The 11,793-nt window shown below is 56.8% G+C and overlaps 5 protein-coding genes across 5 annotated transcripts; 2 read left to right on the top strand and 3 right to left on the bottom strand.

Moving 5' to 3' along the window:
- Positions 1-153: 153 nt before the first annotated feature.
- BDY17DRAFT_290236 (Inositolphosphorylceramide synthase subunit Kei1-domain-containing protein) lies at positions 154-1,484 on the top strand. Its single transcript, XM_033732477.1, has 2 exons — positions 154-291; positions 351-1,484. The coding sequence occupies exons 1-2, from the start codon at positions 259-261 to the stop codon at positions 1,302-1,304; spliced, it is 987 nt and encodes a 328-aa protein (XP_033594657.1). The 5' UTR covers positions 154-258; the 3' UTR covers positions 1,305-1,484.
- BDY17DRAFT_290233 (uncharacterized protein) lies at positions 1,485-2,560 on the bottom strand. Its single transcript, XM_033732476.1, has 2 exons — positions 1,674-2,560; positions 1,485-1,606 (listed from the first exon to the last, which is right to left on the bottom strand). Exons 1-2 carry the CDS (start codon positions 2,376-2,378, stop codon positions 1,493-1,495), a joined length of 819 nt encoding a protein of 272 aa, XP_033594656.1. The 5' UTR covers positions 2,379-2,560; the 3' UTR covers positions 1,485-1,492.
- A 126-nt stretch (positions 2,561-2,686) lies between these two features.
- Positions 2,687-4,008, top strand: BDY17DRAFT_290232 (uncharacterized protein). The gene has a single exon (XM_033732475.1). It carries the CDS (start codon positions 2,705-2,707, stop codon positions 3,731-3,733), a length of 1,029 nt encoding a protein of 342 aa, XP_033594655.1. The 5' UTR covers positions 2,687-2,704; the 3' UTR covers positions 3,734-4,008.
- BDY17DRAFT_290230 (t-complex protein 1 subunit alpha) lies at positions 4,009-6,177 on the bottom strand. The gene is made up of 2 exons (XM_033732474.1): positions 4,687-6,177; positions 4,009-4,630 (listed from the first exon to the last, which is right to left on the bottom strand). Exons 1-2 carry the CDS (start codon positions 6,001-6,003, stop codon positions 4,124-4,126), a joined length of 1,824 nt encoding a protein of 607 aa, XP_033594654.1. The 5' UTR covers positions 6,004-6,177; the 3' UTR covers positions 4,009-4,123.
- Positions 6,178-6,299: 122 nt separating this feature from the next.
- Positions 6,300-11,414, bottom strand: BDY17DRAFT_290229 (uncharacterized protein). The gene has a single exon (XM_033732473.1). It carries the CDS (start codon positions 11,120-11,122, stop codon positions 6,485-6,487), a length of 4,638 nt encoding a protein of 1,545 aa, XP_033594653.1. The 5' UTR covers positions 11,123-11,414; the 3' UTR covers positions 6,300-6,484.
- Between the last annotated feature and the right edge of the window lie 379 nt (positions 11,415-11,793).

Genomic DNA, 11,793 nt, shown 5'->3' with positions numbered 1-11,793 from the left:
TGCGGTCTGTCTATTGCAAGTTGTCGGCGTCAAGAGATGCAGCACAGGAACTTTTTGCGCGCCGGTTCCTTGTTGGGCCTAGCGCGTAATCAAACCTGCATCCGCGCCGTCCGCCGGGCTTAGTAGCAGGCGATGACATCTCACTCTTCCGTCCTCTTCCTCACCTCCCATCTACACCACATGGCGCGATAGAGTGCGCATCCTCTTCGACGACTTCCAGATAGAACTCGAACTACTGCTCCTTCCCCGTCACGCAACATGGCTTTCATCCTGCGTTTCCCGAAGCCTCAGGTAAGACATGCTTCGCTACCTTCAGCCACCCAGACCCGCGCTGACACCACATCCTCCAGTCCTTCCTTCACCTCATGTCCCTTCGCACCGCCACCGAAATCATCACCCTCCTCTTCCTCGTCAACAAAGTCACGGGACTCTACGGCATCCTGGCCATCTTCACCGGCTACGAACTTAACCCGCTCCAACTCTCCCACTACATCTACTCCCTCGTCATCCTTTCGCTCGTCGGATGGCTCGCGCCAAGCATCAAGAGGAAAGACCAGCCGCTGCAGAACGTCGCGCTGGCATGGGTGTACGTGATCGACACGGTGGTCAACTGCGCCTACACCGCTCTCTTCAGCGCCGGCTGGTTCGTGGTGCTGGCGCAAAGCCTGAGCAACACCAGCCCGATAGGACCGGGCGATGTCTCCGACACACCCGGCGCGGGCACAATCGAAGACACGGCCGGCTTCACGAATCCGGCGACGAATGTAACGCGAGTCGAAGTGCTTGCACAGCCCCGCCCGGGACTGGTGCCAGGCCAGACGGCGATTGCTTTCGGCCACTCTTACGGCGCTAGTGCTCTTGGCGCCGCCATTTTCCAGTCCGACAGCATGGCCTCCCTCACCATCCTGGGCCTGCTCTGGCTCATGCGCACCTACTTCTGCATTGTGTACATGTCTTTTGCCCGCAGCGTGCTCCGCGCCTACATTGCTCGCACGTCCACGGCGTACAGCCAGTCGGACGACCCGACCATCGCCGAGAACCCGTTCCGCGCCGACCGCGAAGAGGGTGCAGGGTGGAAAGGCAAGCTTGGGCGATTCATGCTTCGCTTCCCCACCAAGCGGTACTGGCTTGGCCGCGATGAGAGCGAAGGTGAATGGGCTCGTGCCACCTCGGGCAAATTCGAAAGTGGCAAGGGCACTGGGTTGAAGCTCAAGGTGCCGGGATCCGGAGTGGGAGAGCGGGAAAGACGAGCAAGGAGTGGCACCGGGCCACCTCCGGCGCCAGTGAGCAAGGGGAAGGCGTAATGGCCCCGTCTTCTGCAGTGTCTTGGATATCTTCTTGTACGGCCTGGACGGTGAGAAAAACGGGGAAAGGGAGTCTGGCTTTTGGGCGAGTGGCATTGTTTGGCGTTTGGTGATTGCGGATAGGCCTATGCACACTACAGGACATATCTAATTCCCGTTGACCTCCGCGCCTTCATGGCAGTGCCCGTCTACCACGGTTGAATCATATCCGATCTAATGGCCTTGCCTCTGTCCGCCTCTCGCTTCCCCTCGACAACATCCCGAATGAATTGGCCGCCGATTGCCGGGTCTTGAGCACCAATCTAAGTAGTAAAACACCGTCAGCCAACCCCTAGAACACCAAGCAGAACACAAGAAACGTCCACTCACCTGTTTCAATTTCTCCGCCCCAATACCCGCCAAACCAGTAGCCAGGAAGCCCGGCGAAATCGCCCACACCTTCACGCCATCCTCCTTCAGCACCCGCTCCCACTGCGTCATCATCATATTCAGACCGGCCTTGGTACTACGATACGACATGGTAGGATTGGGCTCCTTCGCCTTCGGCCACCCCGCAGCGGGAGACTGATTGAGGCGGCGGAAAATATCGGCATCGAAGCGCTGCGCCTCGCCCATACTCGACGTGCCACTCGTAATGAAGAGCAAATACGGATCCTGCGATTTCAGCAGCAGCGGCACGAACGTGGAAGTCAGCACATTCGTGCCGGCGACATTCACATTCCACGACTTCATCCAGCCTTCGCGCAGGCTGAATTTGCCGTCCTGGATGTCGCGCTCGAAGTTGGCGCCGGCGTTGTTGATGAGCACGTCGAGTTTGCCGTGTTTGGCGGCGATGGCGTCAAAGGCTTTGGTGATGGAGTCGTCGGATTCGATGTCGACTTGGACTGTTGAGAGGGAGCTGGCACTTTGGGCGGTCTCTTTTTTCAGCGTGGAGATGGCTGTTTCGCCTTTGTCGACGCTGCGGCTGCCGAGAAGGATTTCGTAGGCGTTGGGGGAGTTGTAGAGGGCTTTGACTGCTTCGTAGCCCAAGCCGGTGTTGGCGCCTGTGATGAAGACGATTCTTTTGGCGGCCATTGTTACGTTGGAGTGCTTGGAGAGTTCGAGGCTTGCGGTTCACTGGAGCGAGAGAGGTTAAGGTGGAGGTGTAGTGGATGGGAATGTGCGAGATGACAGCCGCTCTATATTTATGTACTGTTGTGCCCGGACTTAAAGGCTTGCCCTAACTTCCACCTTAAGGTACCGTTCAATTGATATCGAGTCGTGGTGATGTAATGGTGGATGAGGGCAAGGCTCCCGGCCGAGAGCGCGTGCTGCTGAGTCAGGCATCGAATTTGACACTCATGCCCATCTCTACCGCCGTCGCCTCGAATTCCCGCAGCAAACACGCACAACAGCCCGGCATGTTCGACATAGTCGGCGTCTACAAACGCCTCCTGACGGAAGATGAGGACATCACCATGCCCGTTGCAGCCATCGAGGCCCTCATCCTCGCCATCGCCGACACGCCCTCCAGCACCGTGTCGGAAACGCTCGACCTGGTGGGCAAGCTGACGGCCGAGTTAAAGCGGGCCATCCCCAACTCCATCTCCCTCTCGGCCGGCACGGATCTCTTCCAGCAATACCTCATCTCCAACCTGCAGCGGCCCAGCAGTGGGAACGTCGACTTTGAGCAGATGCGCGCGCACCTTGTGGGGAATGGGAAGGTGTTTGTCGAGCGGGCCAAGGCTGCGCGCGAGACGATTGCGGGTTTGGGGAGGCATTTTGTACGGGATGGCAATGTCATTTTGACCAACGGCGGCTCGCGCGTGGTGGGTTCGATGTTGCGTGAAGCCGCGGAATCAAGCAATGGCAATCACCGCGGCAGCACGCGGTTCAAAGTAATCTGGGTGCTGTCTTCCAACAGCGTCTCTGCCGCCGAGGACGAAAGCGCAGCCAACATCGCCGCCCTACGGGAGCGAGACATCCCCGTCGCAACCATCCCGTCCACGGCCGTCGCATACTGCATGGACCAAGTAACGCAATGCTTCGTCGGTGCCGAAGGCGTGGTGGAGAACGGCGGCATCGTCAGCAGAATGGGCACGTACCAGATCGGCATGCTGGCCAAAGCGGCCAACAAGCCCTTCTACGTCGTCAGCGAGAGCCACAAGTTCGTCCGCTTGTACCCCATCAATCAGCAGGACCTCGGGATTGAGCAGAACGTCGTGGACTTCCGGACGGCCAAGGGGTCGGTGAAGGATGAGGATGATGCGCGGGTGGGGAGTGATGAGGGCGTTGCGGATGTGGAGGCGCAGGAGAAGGCACCGCTCAGTACTGCTCTGGACGATGCGGTGGATTACACGCCGCCGCATCTGATTTCCGGCATCATCACAGAAAGTGGTGTGCTGTTGCCGTCTGCTGTGAGCGAGGAGCTGATCAAGATCTGGTTCTGAGCGCATGTCTGCGGATTACGACGACTGTTCATCAACACTATGAAGCACGAGGCAAGAGCCGACGTAGCGCAGAAGAATGCGCTCTGCAGCTGAACTCACGCCGTGCGGAAGCATACGACGGCACCCAGGTATGGGAAGAGCTCATGGCCGAGCCATATTGCGTCTTACATTGAGACCTCAGACCACGTCTCATTGCCAACACAGCACTTCCTGACGGGGTTGCTCAGCATTAGACTTATGACATCCTATTGGCATCATCTATCCGTATCAAGTGATACTTATTTTCCACCTCCAATGCGTAAGGCTTTTGAGCTAGACGTAATAGTACAACTATCATCAACTCTCTCTCCGCATGGGGGGCCACCGACAACGAGCAAGTCAACCAGACCCTCACATATGCCCATGCCCATCATCGCCCCCATCACCCCTCTGCTCAGGATCCAACTTAATCAGCGTATCAATCCTCATAATCGCCACGCAAGCCTCAACAGCACTCTTCAACTGCTTCACCTTACTCATACTCGGCTCCAACACGCCCGCCTTCAAGCAATCGTGCACGCGCCCCTTGCTCAAATCCAGGCCGTAATTCTTGTACGCCTTGGCCTTGGCGAGGGCTTTGGCGTCGGCGTCGATGGCGGCGCCGGTGCTGCCTTGCGAGGAGGCGGGGCGGCCTGGTTGGGTGGGGGATTTCGGGGCGCCGTTGGGGGAGGCGGTTGTGGGGGGTTGTTGGGAGGAGGGGAGGGGCGCGGGTTCGGCGGTGCGTTGGCTTAGGGCGTGGCGGGAGCGGAGTTGCGCTACGAGCTCCGTGCTGTCTTTTGCTGCGTTGACGGCGAGGGTGGTGGGCACGACGAGGAGAGAGGCGGCGAAGGCGCCGATGGCTAGTTGTTCGCGAGATCCCTGGGGGATGAATGTTAGTCTTGGGTGATCAGTGGGAGGGGAAGGCTGAGACTTACCACGCTCGTGGCCCACTCCTCGAGGTAGATGTGCAGTGCCGTCTCCACCGCTCCGCCGCCGGGTACTATTCTTCCGCTTTCCAGCGTTCGTTTGACTGCCGACAGGGAGTCGTGCACACTCCTCTCCATCTCATCCAGACTGTATTCATTCGCTCCTCGGAGGATGATCGACGCCGCGGTGTGCTCTTTCGGACCCTTGACGAGGATACACTCGTCGTCGCTTATCCGTTCCTGCACCACTTCCTTCGCATACCCGATGTTCTTGGGATCGAAGCCCTCATCGCCGTTCAAGTCTGCCAACGTCGACACCATGGTGGCTCCAGTGGCCTTTGCAATCCGTCGGAGATCCTCCTTCTTACACCTCCGCACAGCCATTGCCCCCTTCTCGATGAAGTACTTCAGGCAAAGATCGTCGATTCCTTTGGTAGTAAAGACGACATTCGCACCGGCCTTCAAAATCATCTCCACCTGCTCGGTGACGATGCCTGCTTCCCGGTCTCGAATCTTCTCAAGCTGTGCAGGATCATCGATCACCACATTCACCCCGAGCTTCATCCTCGCCTTTTGCAGATTCATGTCCAGGACGGCAATCTTCGCATCCGGGATCCGCGTCTTCATCGCCTGGCTGGCAACTGTGCAGTTCATCGCATATCCCTTGACTAGCATCGACTCCGTCGCACTCTTCCCATGCGCCTTGAGCACATTCACCGCCTTGACGGGATATTTGACTTCACCCCTCGCGTTCGTGCTCTTGACGCTGGTGATAGCATCAACGACCATATTGGCGAAAAAGTCCGAATCGGCACCGATGATCTTGCTCGACATGCTCGTCTTCGCAATACTGATCAAGCTATCCCGCCCCAGGTTCTCCACCTTGGTACTGATGTTCTCATTCATGTACCTCACTGCCTCTCGCAGCGCCAACCGGTAGCCCGTGATGATAGTGGTAGGATGTATGCGCATCTTCATCAACTCGTTCGCCCTCCGCAACATCTCCGCAGCAATCAGCACCACACTCGTCGTCCCATCGCCCACCTCCTTGTCCTGCTGCTGCGCAAGGTCCACCAGAATCTTGCCAGCGGGATGATCGACGGTCAAGAGGCTCAGGATCGTTGCGCCGTCATTGGTAACTGTGACGTCGCCAATGTCGTCCACCATCATCTTGTCCAGCCCGCTGGGGCCGAAGGAGGATCGGACAACGTTGGCGATCGCTTGCGTGGCGAGGACATTTTGATCGCGGATGTCGGAGCCGCTGATCTTCTGTCCGCCCAGGAAGAGGGTGCCGCTGTTGCGGGATTGCTCGAAGATGCCCGCCATCCAAGGATCGCTCGCTGTGTGGATGTGGTGCAAGTTTGGGGGAGGATTGAATCGATAGACAGCGGATCGATCAGGTGTCTAAGAGACCAGCCAGAGTCATGGAAGTGCTGGTCGAGGTGTGGGTGAAGTTGACGAGTGATGGGAATTAATGTCGAAACGGAGCAAACGATTTGATTATCGCGTGAAGATTTCGAAACGCGCGCGCCGCAACTTTGAAATCTTTTGCCAAGCCGTGACACCTCCGAGCTCCGCAAAAGTTGGTAGCCTGAGGCCACAAGCCGCGCAGACTCACTTCACTTCCTTCGAACATCTCATGTCATGGAATCATCTACTGGCCTGTATGCTACATCCCCGTCGTTATACGACCTTGAACCACCGCAGAGTATACAACCGTAAACTTATGTTCAGTCCCCAACCATGTTATCCCGCTGAAGATGCATCACAACCTGCCACAGCCCTCCTCTCCCTCATACCCATCTGATCACTCCCTCAACTGCGCCCTCAGCCCCAAATTTTCCCGCTTCAACCTCACATTCTCCCTCTTCACCTTCGTAGCCTCCTCCTGGCTCTCCTTCAACTTCAGCTTCAACTCCTCCAGCGCCTCCCCGCCCCTCACAGCCTTGACAACCCGGCCCAACTCGTCGTTGAACCGCGCGTACAGCGCCTCATTCTCCGCATTCGACTCACGATACAAGTCGTCAAGGCGCTTGCACTTGGCCTCCGAGACGGCGAGAGAAGTCGCAAAATCGGACTGGATGCTGGCCAGTTGACTGGTGAGGTCTGCGATTTGTGTTGAAAGCTGCATTTCCATTCTCAACACACGCTGGGCCAGATCCGTCGGAGTGGCGGCATGAGCGTGTGAACGAATAGCCTGGGAGCCCGTACGATTCGGAGTCGAAGCCAGCTCGTCGCCGATCTTGCTGAGCTCATTTGCCAATGTCGCTTGAGTGGCTGCGATGGCGTTCTGTTCATTCTGCAGGCGCTCTCGAAGCTTTTGCGGAGACTGCATGCGAAGCTTCTTTGGCGAGCCAGTTTCCGTCACTGTGACGGGTGATCTGATCGTCTTTTCTGTAGACGGCGATGGCTTCTTGACGATGTTTCCGGCTCCAGGCCGCTCTGCTAGACCGGCGCGTACTGGACTGGTTTGCACGGCCGCAGTAGCTTTCTGCGGCGAAAGGCCTCTCGGAGTGAGCGTTGGGATACCCGATGTTGGTCTTGAAGTGATAACGACTTCATTCGCCTTGCTGTCGCTGCTCTTCGGTCTCGAAGAGACAAGAGAATCATTCCCTTTACTGTCGCTGCTCTTCGGTCTCAACTCACCAATCCCAAGCCCTCTAGTCGGCCCGGGTGAGTTCTCCTTCAAGAAAGACGTGGGCAGTCTCGAGCGTGCGGAATCTCTAGAAGGCGAGCCGAATCTCCCGCTTCCGCCTCTAGAGGAAGGCGAAGAAGGCAAGGGAGAGCTGGGCAGCGACTTGTCCACATTTACTCTCTGGGCCACTGGTGGATGTCGAGCTGCTGCTGGCGAATACGCGGGAGACGCCTGCTGGGTCACCTCCAGAGCCTTGAGATCGGAGAGCGAGCTACGCCTCTTCTTCCTCGGCGGCTGAGTTGGTATGAAACTTGGGTGTTCGCCGATAGTGGACAGCCCCAGTCCCAAGCCCAGGTTGAGATTGAGATTCGAGCCGGTGAAGGACAAGTCTTCGCCAAAAGTGGACAGAGCACCATCGTAAGACACTGGCCGGGAGGCTGCGACGCGAACATCAGCATCAGTCGATTGGGACCGGTGCAACGGGACCTTCGGAAGGTGACCCCCCGGACTAGCATCGCCTCTCGTGCTCTTGCTCAGTGAACGCCATACCGAAGCCATCTTCGACTCTGGCTCAGACTTGCTGTTCTCTCTCGAGAGGCCAAAGCCAAACTTCTTCCTGAGCGACGACGTGTTGGAGGTGATTGACGCAGAGTTGGTGGAACGCGCTCTCTTGTGAGGGCTTGTTGACGAATCCGCCGCCTTCTGGACATCCTCAAGCGGCTCGCCGAAATAGGTGTCAGGGTCATCGACGAATCTGTCGATGAGTGCGATGTAGTCGTGAGGATTGCCCTCCGTGACAAGCAGCTCGGCAAAGGCACAAGTCAGAATCCCGCGATCGCTGTCGTTACCAGTCCCATCTAGAAGGTCTGCCAGCAGCTTCATGATCCCCCTGAACGCCCGTTGATTTTGCGGAGGGAAGCTGCTGAGAGTGGACTTGAAAAACTCGTCAAAGTCCGCAGGGAAAGAGGTCTCTGCTTTTGCTTGAATCTCTTGGATGCTGGCGAATGGCATGACTTGCCCAATCACCTCCTTCCACGCAACGTTGAGGAACTTCTCAAATGCCACGAACAAGACGTCGACCGGTGCTTGAGCTGCCAGCACCATCATGCTGGGGTCTTCGAGCAGCGTATTGTACAGCTCATTGGCGGCGAGTTCATCCGCTGACGCACGCATCTTGAGATTCCGCCCGACAATGTTGCCCTTGCGCGCCTGCAGAGCAAGCAAATATGCCGACAAGGTGTCTTCCAGCTTCTTCAATGGATTGTCTAGCTGATCGGTTGAGCGCATCGACAGCACTGATGTTGGTGTGGGCTGGTCCTTTGAGGAGGGGCGACTCCCGCGGCTCGGCGGCTTGAGGGATGGCGGATTCATGGTTGGAGCGCGAGGCAGACTGGTTGGTGGCAACGGTGGGAGCTGTTTCTTCAGCGCCATTGGGGGTTGGCTACCAGAACCAGTGCTCGACAAGAAGCTTGATAGGAACTTCTTCGGGGACATGGGCCGGTTCGTACGTTCCTGTCGGGAGGTTTGGGATGCTTCTTCCCCTTCTGTTTTGAATCGCAGATCGATAGAGAGTAGGATGTCAGCATGCGTGGCGAGCAGGCAGGCTGTCAAAGCCGGCTGCTCGATTCCGAATTGCGAGGCAGTCAACACGGTCAATTTTTTCCGTAGTGCTCGGACAAGGGTTGACGCTGGCACGTGCTCAGGGGCTACCTTGCCGTCCAACGAGTCAATCGCAAGCCGCCATAGCCCATCTCGCAAAGGTGAGACGGAAGCGACGGTGCGAACTCCGTTTTGACCAGCTCGGGGCCGGTGTGTGTGCCTGTCAATGTCGACAATGACTCGTATTGGAGCGCAGGAAGTTCTCATACTGGTGAAGTCCGGGTTGGAGTCTTCGAACACGGCGCTGAAGAGGTTTACAGTGTCTGCGATGGGATCCGAGGCACGCACTTCCCATTTCGTACCATCTCGTTCAGCCTCACTGAAGCGGCCCTCGATGCGGGCTTTGCAGAGCTCCTCCAAAAGACGCTCCGCACGCCGTTCGTAAGACCCGTGCAGGCGCAGCGTCTGGCACGACGTATCCTGGGACCCTGTTGAACTAGTGTGCTGTTCGTCTGACAAGAACTCCAATGCTTCTCCGTTCAAGACTTCCAGACAGTCTACCGAGTTCAGCTGAACTTGACGAAGAAATCTCAGGTGAGTAGTCGTTCGGTTATGAAGATGCTGAGTAGCAGCAGGTCCACTTTCAAGTTCATTCAATAGTGACTTGGCGGAGACTGCGTGCTGGCCTGCATTCCCGAGAACGACCAGACTTTGTGTGAACACCAGAAGAATTCCTTGGTCAACGTTGCCACTCTCCAGATCGTATGGCGGGCTCAATCGGGTGAAATCTGCTGCGGTCACTAGCCGTCCTGAAGGCTGCGTCTCAGACGGCCAGTCTGTTACCCGGGCTCGGAGCCTCTCCATCGTCGTTTTGGCCAAGTCAGAAAGGTCTTCATAGTCGCAGATATCCGAGATGAGGTCTCGCGCTTTCAGGAACGGCTTGATCGCGGGATGACGGAATGGCAGCTGCTTCACAATATTGTCGATGTAGAGGTTGTAGCGCGGCAGTCTTTGAATGGGCTCAATGAGAAGTGAGAATAGTTTCTGCTCTCCGAAATCTTGAAGATCAGCGGCCTGCGGGGAGTCCAGGTCTTTCATGAGATCGCGCAGGAGTTGGGCTGAGTTCTCGTGACTTCGCATGTACTTGCGATAGCCTTCGCTGAATTGCGGGAACCAGTCACACAGGCAGTTGGCGACAGCGACAGCACCCTGATTGTCTGGCAAGACAGCCTGATGTGGCTGTAGCGGTGCTGGTACATCCGGGTCCGTGGTCTCAATATCAATCAATGCTGTCGTTTCTGTAGATCGAACAATTGTGCGAAGGCCTCTCAAGAATGCGGCGTTCAAGTCGGCAATGTCCTCGATGGCTGCAGGGAAGAGGTCGACCAATCCTTGCTGTGGGTGACCTTGTGCATCGTTCGTAACGGTTTTGAACAGCGTTTCCAGTTCGGAAATCCGATCGACATATCGCTCTTCGGTGTCAAGCAACTCCTGTATCTCTTTGCGGAGGTTCTCTTTCTGCAGCCTCAAGAAGGAAGCCGTCCGTCCGATTGTCGACGCTTTGGATGGTGCGCGTTTCAGAGCGGATGTCGGCAGAAATGAGAGCTCTCCCAGCGACTCGATGAGCTCTGCGTACCTCCCGTAACGTTCGGACAGCGCCTTCAGGTCGTCCGTATCCCGGCCATCTTGATGTTGTTTGATCGCTCCAGAAGGAAGCACGACATCGACATCCACCCAAGATAGTCTCTGTTCTCCGAAGGCACGCGAGAGATGCTCAATGACCTCTTCTGTGTTTTCCACTCGCGTCATCCGACTCGCAAGAATTGCGACATGCTCATTGGTGAACAGCGCGGCCGGCGCTGAGGCCTTGGTCTCCACGCACCAGATGTCTCTCACATCCTCCGACAGTTCTACGAAATATTTCTTCAATCCAAAAGCGAGGCCTCGAATCACCTCATCTCCTTGCTCTTCGCGCGGTAGACTGCTCACTGCAGAGTAGTGGGCTGCGTTTGGTGAGACTGCAAGTCTTGGGTAGGAGCCGAGACCCGCTGGCGTGAAGACATGGATCTGAATACGCGAGCTCGTCGCGCCAATCGTCGCTGCTGGCCCATAGAAAGCCAGCACGGGGGAGTTTGAAAGGAGCGGATCGGTGGTGTGGTAAAGGGAGAGTTCGCCCGAAAGCGCCGGAGGTGCAGGCCTGACGATGGCCATCTTTGCTCAGTGTCTGAAGAGCCGTGTCGCAGCCAATGGTCGTGTCAACATGACCAACGCGAGCGTTTGCGCTGAATGCATTCCCCTCGTGCAAGAACCGCTGCAATAGAGCTAGGAACGAGCGAGGTGGTAAGCAACGCGCCGCAAGTCAAGAGAGCACGAAGAGAGCGATCGAGGTGCATATGCGGTGACCTGGCGGCCGCATAACAATGGCTGAAAACAGGCAAGCTTGGGTGGGACAGCAGGGAAGAAGCTGTCCGCGCCACGCGCCGCGCTCCAAATTTGGAAGTGACGTGGATATAAAGTTCGTCCAGCGTGGGGCATTCGCGCGAAAACACCTGACCAGCTTCGCCGACGCGATTTGAATATCCGTATTGCAACAACTCCATTTCCGAAGCTCTTCTTTGCATAACGACAGAGGACCATGGCGACTCAGGACGATGCTGGCTTTGAACTTGCGATCGTGACTATTAGCGTCGGTCCATTCCTGCGATATCGGCGATTCGTCAAATGCGCCTTTCTTCTCGGAAGCCGAAGGTTCCTTCTCGATCAGGTCGGCGGCGTGGTATGTGTTGTATGTCTCGCTCGTGTCTTTGCCGGCGTGTTGGTAGATGACTATAGTGTCATTACGTCAGTAAATCGAATCAAACGTCGCCGTTGGCACTGCCCGT

This window comes from Neohortaea acidophila (genome assembly GCF_010093505.1).
Source record: "Neohortaea acidophila strain CBS 113389 unplaced genomic scaffold BDY17scaffold_1, whole genome shotgun sequence".
Lineage (NCBI taxonomy): Eukaryota > Fungi > Ascomycota > Dothideomycetes > Mycosphaerellales > Teratosphaeriaceae > Neohortaea > Neohortaea acidophila.
The sequence above is the reverse complement of the archived record's forward strand: the minus strand, read 5'-3'. Positions and strand labels throughout refer to the sequence as shown.